The following is an 11,489-nucleotide window of genomic DNA, read 5'->3' as shown; positions in this document are numbered from 1 at the left end:
AAGGTCCTTCAAGTATCGTGGCCGGGGGAGGGGTGTCTCGTCGCCCTGACAACCCCCACCGGCCTCCCCTGGTGGAAATCCTCGGAGGAGATGCCCCAGCCGCCAGGCGGCGAGTGGAGGAGCGCGCTCCATGGTGGAGCCAGAACGTTTGACATCTTGTTCCGAGTCCAGCTGAGGAGCCTGGACTCTGCCAGCTCTGAAGCAGACTTGCTATCCCAGTGCCATAGGAAGGCCCAGGCACAGCACAGCCTGGCAGGCCCCACCAGCGGTCAGCTGGGGAGGCACGCGCCGGTCTCCCCACTGCCTGGGCTGAGCCGGAGCTCTGTTTGGCGCAGAGACGGGGAACTCAGGTAGGCCTCTCAGTCCTCCAAGACACCCCAGGGACGGATGGTGAAGGGCTGTGGGTTTGGGAGCCTTGAGTCCAGGCCCCTCCCGTTTGGCCACCAGCCCCCAACGTTGGAGCTGCTGCGTGGGGTCCGTCCCTGCGGGGCGCTTTCTGGGGGAGAGGCAGGGCTTCGGCTGCATGCTCAGCTCCAGGGTGGCTCCACCCCCACCTGCGCTCTGTTCCCCACCAGCTGGGCGTCGGCCAGGCCTCCACCTTCTGGTCAGAGGTGTTTGCCACAAACTTTTTATTATTCAAAAGCCTTGTAGATGTTGTGTATGTGTGTGTGTGTGTACACACATGTTCTGTTGTGTCTGAATCTTTGTGACCCCATAGACTATAGCCCGTCTGGAGAAGGCGATGGCACCCCGCTCCAGTACTCTTGCCTGGAAAATCCCGTGGACGGAGGAGCCTGGTAGGCTGCAGTCCACGGGGTCACTAGGAGTCGGACATGACTGAGCGACTTCACTTTCACTTTTCACTTTCACGCATTGGAGAAGGAAATGGCAACCCTCTCCAGTGTTCTTGCCTGGAGAATCCCAGGGACGGGGGAGCCTGGTGGGCTGCCATCTATGGGGTCGCACAGAGTCGGACATGACTGAAGCGACTTAGCAGCAGCAGCAGCAGACTATAGCCCATCAGGCTACTGTGTCCATGGGATTTTCCAGGCCAGAATACTGGAGTGGGTGCATTCCCTTCTCCAGGGGATCTTCCCCGCCCCGGGATTGAACCCTCGTCTCTTATATTGGCAGGTGGACTCTTCACCATCTGAGCCTCAGGGAAGCCCCTGTAGACGGTGCACATTTACCCAAAACCAGAGGGGAAGTCACGTTTGTTTGTGTTCGGCCGGCTTTCTGGCAAGTTGGAGTGTTTCTCTTTGGTTCTCTCTGCTGTGGTCAGAGGAAGATTATGTATTAGTCTATCATTGATCAAACGAAAAGTCAAAAGCCAGGTAACCCAGTGCATGTAAATGCATTTATTTGGATGGATGACGTCTTCCAAGACGGTGTCTGCTCTGCAGAGCTGAGCAGAGCAGAGCTCGTCCTGGGGGCCGCGGTGGGGGATGCACGGGTCCCTGTCGGCCGGGCCTCTGAACATCCTGCCTGGCGCTCAGTGGCCCCCCCCAGGGCCCCGGCCACCACAGCCGACTCTCCTTAGCAACTCTGTCCTCACCCCAGGAAGCCCCTCCTCAGGGCTGGGTGCAGGGCTGTGACTACGGATCCTCAGGTTGGGCCTCCCCTGGGTCGACCTCCCCACCTGACCTTCGAACCTCGTGGCTTGCCCCCTCTACACATGTGAGGACGAGCGAGGCAGTGAGGCCCTGACGGGTTCCGGGTTCCGGACTCTGCGCTGGTGCCTGCTGGGCCAAGTCCACGCCCTGTGCTGGGAGTGGGGGGCTGTCAGGGAGCAGTGTATCCGTTCCCCGGGCAGGCTGGGGCAGGCAGGTGTGGGGCGGGGCAGGCGGGGGCGGGCGTGCGTGAGTGGCTCTGAAATGGGGGTGTGCGCCCCGGCCCCCGCAGCAGGTTCTTCCTTGACCCCGTTTGTTCCTTATTCTGGATGAGTAATGCATGCACGTGTCTTGATGGCACGCATCTTTCTGACAGTCCCCCTCCCGTCCCTCTTGCCAAGGCCCCAGACCCTGGCTGGTCACTACTGCTGTGCTTTGCTTCTGCCTCGCTCCAGCGTCTCTTTCTGCACCAATAACATGCCTGTGCTCACAGCGCAGATCCGTAGAGGAAGCCCTCTGGTTTCTGCAGGACGCTGGCTCTCTTCCCTCCGTGTGGCTGGGCCATCACTTCGCTTGTCGCCCTCCCGGGCACTTGGGTTGCTTGAGGTTTTGCTCTTGCACGCGCGCTGCTGTGCCCGCCCTTGGATGTGGGTCCTCCGTGCCACGCGTGGTGCACCCTCGCGGTCCCTTTTCCGGGAGTGGAGCTGCCATGGGCAGCAGGCGGGATCAGACTCGCAGCCTCTTGGGTGACCGCTCAGCTTGCTCGTCCCAGCAAAGCAGGGCTTTGGCGCCTCATGTGGGGGCCACTGTCCCCGCCCTGCCCCTGCCTAGTCCTGACAACCACCCTGACCGTCTGCAGGACAGACGGAGCATGCAGAGCTCGGGCGGGACTCTGGCCCCTGCCGGCGGGTGGTGCTTCCCGGGCCGGGTCTCCTGGACCTTCGTTCCTGCTCCCCCTGCTCCCCCTCCTTCCTGGGCTGGGTGCGGGGCCTGGCCTTCCTCCCCTGTCTTCTCTTGTCCTCTGCCTGGGTCCCTTCTGCTTGTGCACTCAGAGACGGGGGCCTCCGGTGACTTCCGGCTGTGGTATTTCTAGTGAGTAGGGCGCAGGCTCTGCAGCCATGAGCCCGTGGAGTGGACACACTGGCAGACGGTGCAGGGTGTGAGATCCACCAAGAACAGGCCGCGTCCCCTTCAGGGGATGCATGAGGCATCCCGTGTGGAAGCACCAGCAGGGGCGCTGGTGTCAGATGGGTGGGGCCGCGTGGCTGCTCGTGGCTTACAGAGGGGCGGGTGTGTGCAGGCGACGGGGTGAAGCCCACAGCGCTGGTGGGCAGGGGACAGGAGACAGGGCTTTCCTGGGCTCCAGGAGGAGGTACAATCTGGCTTTTATTAATACGTCACCTGAAGACCTTGCTGCTACAAGCATCCACTGCAGACGGTCAGGGCTGGAGGCCGGGGGCGAGGTTCCGGCCGGGACAGGAGGGCAGCTGACACTCATGGCGGGCCGCTGCGGAGGGCCGTCTGCTCTCCCACGACGAGCCCAAGGCCATCTGGGTTCGCACCTGACCTGTCCCCCCGTCAGCACCAGCGTCTCCCGCCACCGGCGCTCACTGTGGACGAGAAGCACGCAGCCCTGGTGGTCCCTCCAGGAGGGACAGTGAGTGCAGCACGTGTGAGTGCGGCCCAGCCCGGCCCGCCTGGCGTCACCAGCCACTTGGTTCTTACAAATGAAGTTTCCTGGTTGATCCTAACGGCATCTGGAAGCCCCAGTTTGAGGCACATGTGCCCAAGTACAGGAGAGCAGATGAGTTCCTGGGCTTGATGAGAGAACGGTAGCGGATTTTGAGACGTGGTTTCAAGAATTCTGTAGAAGCTGGAAACCCATGAAGTGGGGACACGCAGGAAATTCACATTTCGGTTGATGCCATCGTCTATTACTGCGCCTGTGTCCTAAGGCAGGCTGCCGTGAGCGCAGGGTGGTTCTGCGGTGGAGGAAGGGAAATGGCTCGAGGGGCCCTCTGTGTGCCCCGAGCCTGGCCTGGCCCGGGACCACCAGGCTCAACACGGTGGGGTATGGAGCCTCCGTGCCTCGGCACCTCATTCCACCTCAGCTGACTTCTGTCCAGGTCTGCCTGCTCCATCATCTACACAGAACAGTGAGGACGGGCCCGGGTCTGCTTGCTCCATTGTCTGAACAGAACAGTGAGGTCGGGCCCGGGTCCGCCTGCTCCGTCGTCTGAACAGAACAGTGAGGTCGGGCCCGGGTCCGCCTGCTCCGTCGTCTGAACAGAACAGTGAGGTCGGGCCCAGGTCCGCCTGCTCCGTCGTCTGAACAGAACAGTGGGGTCGGGCCCGGGTCCGCCTGCTCCGTCGTCTGAACAGAACAGCGAGGACGGGCCCGGGTCTGCTTGCTCCGTTGTCTGAACAGTGAGGACGGGCCCGGGTCCACCTGCTCCGTCGTCTGAACAGAACAGTGGAGTTGGGCCCGGGTCCGCCTGCTCCGTCGTCTGAACAGAACAGTGAGGTTGGGCCCGGGTCCGCCTGCTCCATCGTCTGAACAGAACAGTGAGGATGGGCCCGGGTCTGCTTGCTCCGTTGTCTGAACAGTGAGGACAGGCCCGGGTCCACCTGCTCCATCGTCTGAACAGAACAGTGGAGTCGGGCCCGGGTCCGCCTGCTCCGTCGTCTGAACAGAACACTGAGGTCGGGCCCGGGTCCGCCTGCTCTGTCGTCTGAACAGAACAGTGAGGACGGGCCCGGGTCCGCCTGCTCTGTCGTCTGAACAGAACAGTGAGGACGGGCCCGGGTCCGCCTGCTCCGTCGTCTGAACAGAACAGTGGAGTTGGGCCCGGGTCCGCCTGCTCCGTCGTCTGAACAGAACAGTGAGGTTGGGCCCGGGTCCGCCTGCTCCATCGTCTGAACAGAACAGTGAGGATGGGCCCGGGTCTGCTTGCTCCGTTGTCTGAACAGTGAGGACAGGCCCGGGTCCACCTGCTCCATCGTCTGAACAGAACAGTGGAGTCGGGCCCGGGTCCGCCTGCTCCGTCGTCTGAACAGAACAGTGAGGTCGGGCCCGGGTCCGCCTGCTCTGTCGTCTGAACAGAACAGTGAGGACGGGCCCGGGTCCGCCTGCTCTGTCGTCTGAACAGAACAGTGAGGACGGGCCCGGGTCCGCCTGCTCCGTCGTCTGAACAGAACAGTGAGGATGGGCCCGGGTCTGCTTGCTCCGTTGTCTGAACAGTGAGGACGGGCCCGGGTCCACCTGCTCCGTCGTCTGAACAGAACAGTGGGGTCGGGCCCGGGTCCGCCTGCTCCGTCGTCTGAACAGAACAGTGAGGACGGGCCCGGGTCCGCCTGCTCTGTCATCTACACAAGAACAGTGAGGACAGGCCCCAGGGCCCTGTCCAGTCTTGGGCAGGGACTAGAGCTTGGCACCTTAGTACCTGCTGTCAAATGAAGCTGCCAGGGACACGAGGGGTTGTGAAGAGCCATATGAATCTGTGCGATCATCACCTGACTGCCTCACTAATATCGTATCAGACGCTTGGCACGGAGCAGGTGGTCACTGGGTCTGGGGAACACACACTGCTGCGCTGCAGTATTCTGACCGGCCACGTGAGCCAGAGAGAAGGCTGCCAGCAACACTCAAGGAGGGCGACAACCCTAAGCCCGCACTGCCAGACATCTGAAACCTAGAATTCTGGAAGCATGGCGGGCACCAAATTCTCTCTAAATCTCCTTTAGACACATGTCCATCCTTAGTGTCCTGAGTGATGCTGGTTGGTTGGCAAAATAAAGGACTCTTCCAAATATCGTAACACTCCTTCTGAATAGCTCTCTGGCCAGTTTGCTCCCAAACACACATTCAGGATAAACCCATATTCAACATTAAATGACTATTTATTTTTCAGGCTTACAAGTTTTAAAATCAATATGCACAAGATAAATAAAATAACTCTCAAAGAATCAATGTAAAGCAGAACACATAAATATACAAGGTCTGTTTCACAAGATACAAAAATGATCACATCATCAAATACAAAGAAAACAGTCCAGAAATGTAGGCAAATTGGACCATCCCGGCAAAGACAGGCCAGGACCATCCCTAAACGTCAGGGCAAAACCTCCTTCCCTCGCTGTCCAGCTGCCCAGCTTTCCTCTTCTGTGCGGCCCTGGGTCCCTCTGAGCTGCCCACCGTGGGGAGGCTGCCAGGCGCCCCTTCCTCGTCTGTCTGAGAAGGAGCAGGTGGGAAAGCACAGCATAGTTCACACCAAACATGTTCACACCGAACACAGTTCACACAGAACACGGTTCACACCGAACACGGTTCACACTGAACACAGTTTACACCGTACTTCTGGGTTCACACCGAACACGGTTCACAGCAAACGTTCTCCTGGGGCCTTGTTGCCTCCCCTCGGACAGGCATTCTCTCCAAAGCTGCTCCCATCCCCTGTGCCGTTTATCTGTTAATTCTTCCCCCTACTGACACTAACGGCTACGTGACTCCGTCTCAGGGAGGGGACGGCTCAGCACACCCACGTGTGCTCAGCATCCTCTCTGCTCCTGAAGTGCCTCCTTTGTTAAGTGAGGTAAACTGGGGGCGTGGCTCCTCCCTCCCTCCACGTCCACTCCCTTCCTTCCCACACCCCTGCCCCTCCCCGAGTCCCGCAGAGGTCCCAGCTGCCTGGTGGTCCTCAGTGGACGGTGGCTCCTAGAAACCCTCGCTCCCATTGGCTGAGCTATCTATCTGCTGAATGATTACAAGGAAGGTTGCAGGAGATCACCCACCCACCCTTGGGTACAGCATGGACTCGGCACGTGTAATAAAATCTTGTGTGCATACAGACACATTCACGTGTAACACACGAGAGGCAGAAGCCAAGTCAGAGCTGCCAGACACCCCACCTTCTGCCGTGCGTGCTTCTCTGTCCACTGCCTGGCGTTCTTGAGGAAGACTGGCTTGTTGTATTTAAACTCTGAGGACTAAGAAGGAAGCGGAGAGTCAATGGAGAGAGACAAGACTTATCAGCTCCAGCCGCCACGCAACCCTCCTGGACAGCGTGTGGGACATGGGGAAAGTGGGCTGGGCACTTACGATGTCAGCCATGAGCGGGTCGTCCGGGTTGGGCTCGGCCATGAGCTGCTGAACGGAAGTCAGCAAGGTTGCGATGTTGAGGGATGGTCTCCAGGCACCCTAGACAGATGGACAGACAGGCAGGCAGCAGCTCTAAGAATGTGCTTCTCCAATCACGTAGGCTAGAGGGTGGACCTTGCCCCTGCCACTCACTTTTGGTGGCAACTTGAGAACGTCTAGACAAATCCGTCCCGCAGAGTCGATGTTGGGGTGATAGATTGGAGTCAGAAATCGGATCTGAGGAGGTTCAAATGGGTACCTTTGACAGCACAGGAGGACAGGGAAGTTTCACTGGAATATTGCTTCTGATGTTATGAACAGCTGCTGATGACTAATTAGGACAGCAACCTTTGAGAGACAAACCTTTGTTCTCCCCCAATTTTTATGATGATAATTGACAGTACTGAAAACCCTTTTACCCACCACCTGGATCAAGTCCCTAGCCCTTGAAAAACTTCAGCATGATCTCCTAAGAATAAGGCCCCTCTCCTACAGAGCTGCACAACTGTCAGTACACCCATGAAAAAAATACAAAATTATTCCTCAGTCTCATCTACCACTCAGATTTCCTTAGTCTCGGCTGCAGTGTTTTTACAGATAGATTTTGAAAAACAGAGTCCAATTCTGATTTACACACTGCACCTAGTTACTTTTTCTCTGGTGAGACACAGACCTTGGAAAACCCCTGTGTGTCTCAGAACTGACATCCCTGGGATTACCTGCTTCTCTCGGGACTTGTAACAAACCTGGCCTGTGAACAGGTGTCTACAAACCACAAACTACAACCACTGCGCCTTGATGAGAGGCTTACAGCACGCCTGCATGAACGGGGCCTCTACGCAGAGGCAGAGGGAATGGGGCCACCAGGGACCGGGCAGGGACAGAGAACTGGCGTCACAGGGCTGCGGAGGACTCGTTTGGGAAGATGAAAAAGTTCTCGAGATGGTTGTGGCGGGGTGGCTGGATGTACATCAACGCCCCAAAACCATACACTTAAACACGGTTTAAATGGTCAGTTTATGTGTGTGTTACCGCAATGGTGTGTGTATGTTACCGCAATGTTATGTGTGTTACCGCAATGGTGTGTGTGTGTTACCGCAGTGACATGTGTGTGTTACCGCAATGGTGTGTGTGTTACTGCAACGTTATATGTTACCACAATGTGGTATGTTACCGCAATGCTATGTGTGTTACCACAATGGTGTGTGTGTGTTACCGCAATGGTGTGTGTGTGTTACCGCAATGGTGTGTGTGTGTTACCGCAATGGTGTGTGTGTGTTACCACAATGGTGTGTGTGCGTTAGTGCAACGGTGAGCCCGGGGTGGGGGGAGGTGGTGTTAGATGTGATGTAGCCCAGTTTTAAGAGAAAGAGATTGAACTCCAAAGATAAGGTGCTAGAGGTCACAGGAAGTCCTAATAAGGTTAGGACTAAGATCCAGGTCCTATAAGTCCTGTGTTCAACACTCTACCACACTGCTGCCTCCCTGTAATGGGCTTAGCCTGGAAATGTAAATGTAATTCACACTGACCTCTCTGGAATGTGAACTTCCAGCTTGAAAACACCTTTTTCATAAGGTGTGTTGGCTCCACCTAGAATCTCTTGAAAGAAAAAGAAACAGTGAAGAGGTGACTGGGTGGCCTGGAGCAGCTCCCCGCCTGGTCCTGACGGAGACGCTGGGTCTGGGACAGCTCTCAGGGTCTGACCAGCCCCCACGCGAGGCACCAGCCCAGGCTGGTGTCACACAAGGGCTACGTGGGAGATCTGGCCACAGGCCACAGACACCTGCAGCCCTGCTGGGGAGGCCGGCTGCATTCCGACCACGTGCTGCCCGGTCTGGCCTCACGGATGCGTAAAGGTGGCGCATCCGTGGTGCTGAACTGCTTCAGAGCTGATGCCCACGTCTTGTTTAAATCAAGCAGGGGTGGGGGGTGGGGGGGGGGGGTAAAAGGCCAAAGAAGAAACGTCCTGGAGACCTTTTATAAATGTAGCAAACGAGGCAGGCAGATGCACTCGGGCCCTAATTCAGAGGAACACACGGTATTCACGTCTCAGCACAACTGTCGCTCGCCTGGGGTGACACCTACGTGCTCGCAGGTCTTCCATCCGGTCCCCGTCCTGCCAGCACGTGATGCCCGGGGGCGGCTCCGCGGCCAGCAGGCTCAGCTCTCGCTTCAGACGCGATGTTCTCTGCATGACCTCAGGCAGAAGCACTCAGTTCACACTGGCTGGGATCCTGGGGAGAAGAGGGGCGCCCGCAAAGGGTCAGCAGCAGTGAATGTTAGTGCCAGCTCAATTCACTGAAGGACAGAGACAGCCCTCGTGTCACTTGCTATTCTGAGAAGGGAGTCTTGAGTTTTTTCCCTCGTGCTATCTATTCAAGCAAACACATTTTAAAAATAAAGTATAAAACAATGAAAAGTTTCTACAAACAAAACACTGAGGTTCTAAAGTGCTCAGTTGTGTCCGACTCTGCGGCCCCATGGACTGTAGCCCACCAGGCTCCTCCATCCATGGGATTTTCCAGGCAAGAATACTGGAGTGGGCTGCCATTTCCTTCTCCAGGAGATCTTCCTGACCCAGAGATGATGGGAACCTGCATCTCCTGAATTGGCAGGTGGATTCTTTACCACTGAGCCACCAAGGGAGTCCCAGTATTAGCAATACTACAGGCAAATTAGTATGTTAAACAGAATTAATTTAACACAACAGACATTCATGTAAATTATTCCAAATTTCTTTATACACGTCTTTAGGACCATCATCTCTGGGATCCAGTTATTTCACTAGGTCATTAACTACTTTTATGTACTGTGGCGCTCCTAATAAAGAATCCTCTTGCCAATCCAGGAGTCCCAAGAGACGCTGCTTGGCTCCGTGGGTCGGGAAGATCCCCTGGAGGAGGGCATGGCAACCCACTCCAGTGTTCCTGCCTGGAGAATCCCACATACAGAGGAGCCTGGCGGGCTACAGTCCCTGGGGTCGCAGACTCAGACACGGCTGAACGACTGAGCTCCATTTATACACTGACCCTTACTGCTTCTCTCAGTAAGCAGGCACTGGGAATCACGAACAATAAAACAAATATACACAATTAATAAAACGTCGGGTGGGGGGCCGGGAGCAGCAGGTGGGCGTGGCGGCTGGGAAACGGCTGGGGCGGCTGTGGGACGCGGGCCGGGCCGGGCCGGGGCAGAGCGCCAACCACGTTGCCAAGACAAGCGGAGAGTCCGTTCTACAACCGACAGTCGGAGAAGAGGAGGCTCCGCAGTCAGGCAGGAAGAAAGCGCCCCCAACCCCACCACGCCGCCCGTGAATGCCCGCCCGCGGCCTCTCACCTGCGCGGTAGCTCCTCGCAGGGCAACGGCTCCGAGCACCCGGCACCGCGCCTGCGCGAGCCCAGCCGCCGCCTTGCCCCGCCTTCCGCCCGGGAGGCTGTGATTGGTCCGGAGCGCCGCCCGGGAGGCGCGCAGCCTCCGATTGGCCGGGCTCCGGCGGGCCCCGCCCACGCCCTTTGAACGCGAGCGCGGCGAGCGGGGACTGTCGAGTCTTTGGCTCGCTGCGTCACGGGAGGAGGCGAGCTGGGAGGAGCCGGGAGCGTCTGTGTGGGAGCTGACTGCTGTCCGGGTGTTTGCGCGGTGGGGCTGCCGCCTCAGGACCGTCAGACCCGAGAGCCCGAGGAACCGGACGTTCGGAGCCGGGTTCCGACCGGGGGCGCGCGGCGCTGGGGCCGTCCGCCGCGCTCGGGCCGCGCCCACCACGCCTCCGGCTCGGCTGCGGGAGGAGCGGCCGGTCCTGCTGAACCTTCCCGCGGGCGGTCTAGTCGGGACTTCTGCTTCCGGCCCAGACCGGCGTTAAGTAGCCGTGGTTCCGGGTGGCCGCGGCGTGGGCGTCCTCTCGGCCCCGCAAGCCCGCGGTGCTCCCGAGGCTTCCCGTGGGCTGCGGGAGCTGGCCCCGCCGGGAGCCGCGAACCACACGGGAATCCAGTTGCTGGCCAGTCAGCTGTGGTCCGCAGTTACTGTCAGCACGCACTCACTGTGGGGACGTGTTTTCCGTCTTAACGCTAGAGTTGGCTGCCTGTCTTACTACTGATACTTTCTATTTTGATCTCTTCAGAATGATTCCTTATTTTCCACCGCAACTGTAATTGTGTCGCAATTGCTGTTCTATCTTCGGAACTGAAATTAATTCCTTCCTCCGGTGGTTTTCTGAGAATGTGCTGTGCTTGTGCTGTGCTCAGTCGTGTCCGACTCTTTGCGACCCGGTGGACTGTAGCCCCCCAGGCCAGAATACTGGAGTGGGTAGCCGCTCCCTTCTCCAGGAGATCTTCCCAACCCAGGGATCGAACCCAGGTCTCCCGCATTACGGGCTGATTCTTTACTAGCTGAGTCCCCAGGGAAGCCCAAGAATACTGGAGTGGGTAACCTATCCCTTCTCCAGGGGATCTTCCCGACCCAGAAATTGAACTGGGTTCTCCTGCATGGCAGGCGGATTCTTGACCAGCTGAGCTACCAGGGAAGCCTGGAAATCTTTAACATGCCCTTTAGACGAACCAGGCACTATGCTAACCCTGGTGGAAAGGAGAGATGGTATGATGAACCAAGCAAAGACCTGTAGTTTGGGGAACCAAACAGAAAAAACGGGTTAACAGGGAAAAGAAAGAGTTCCATGGGCTAAATGTACAGTCTCTATTTGTCCACCAGAGGGAAGTATGTTAACGCGAGAACAGGCCATGCTGAAAAG

At 57.8% G+C, this 11,489-nt stretch overlaps 1 protein-coding gene across 2 annotated transcripts; it reads right to left on the bottom strand.

Moving 5' to 3' along the window:
* Nucleotides 1-5,491: 5,491 nt before the first annotated feature.
* On the bottom strand, nt 5,492-10,543 carry UBE2T (ubiquitin conjugating enzyme E2 T). 2 transcript variants are annotated; one of them, XM_055583217.1, is made up of 7 exons: nt 10,085-10,543; nt 8,834-8,982; nt 8,278-8,338; nt 6,901-7,006; nt 6,709-6,807; nt 6,519-6,596; nt 5,492-5,841 (listed from the first exon to the last, which is right to left on the bottom strand). In XM_055583217.1, exons 2-7 carry the CDS (start codon nt 8,940-8,942, stop codon nt 5,716-5,718), a joined length of 579 nt encoding a protein of 192 aa, XP_055439192.1. In that variant the 5' UTR covers nt 8,943-8,982; nt 10,085-10,543; the 3' UTR covers nt 5,492-5,715. The 2 variants fall into 2 exon arrangements, with proteins under 2 accessions (XP_055439192.1, XP_055439190.1); XM_055583215.1 differs by having other exon boundaries at nt 8,278-8,347; nt 10,085-10,521.
* Between the last annotated feature and the right edge of the window lie 946 nt (nt 10,544-11,489).

Source organism: Bubalus kerabau, chromosome 5 (genome assembly GCF_029407905.1).
Source record: "Bubalus kerabau isolate K-KA32 ecotype Philippines breed swamp buffalo chromosome 5, PCC_UOA_SB_1v2, whole genome shotgun sequence".
NCBI lineage: Eukaryota > Metazoa > Chordata > Mammalia > Artiodactyla > Bovidae > Bubalus > Bubalus kerabau.
This window is presented reverse-complemented; position numbering and strand designations above follow the sequence as displayed.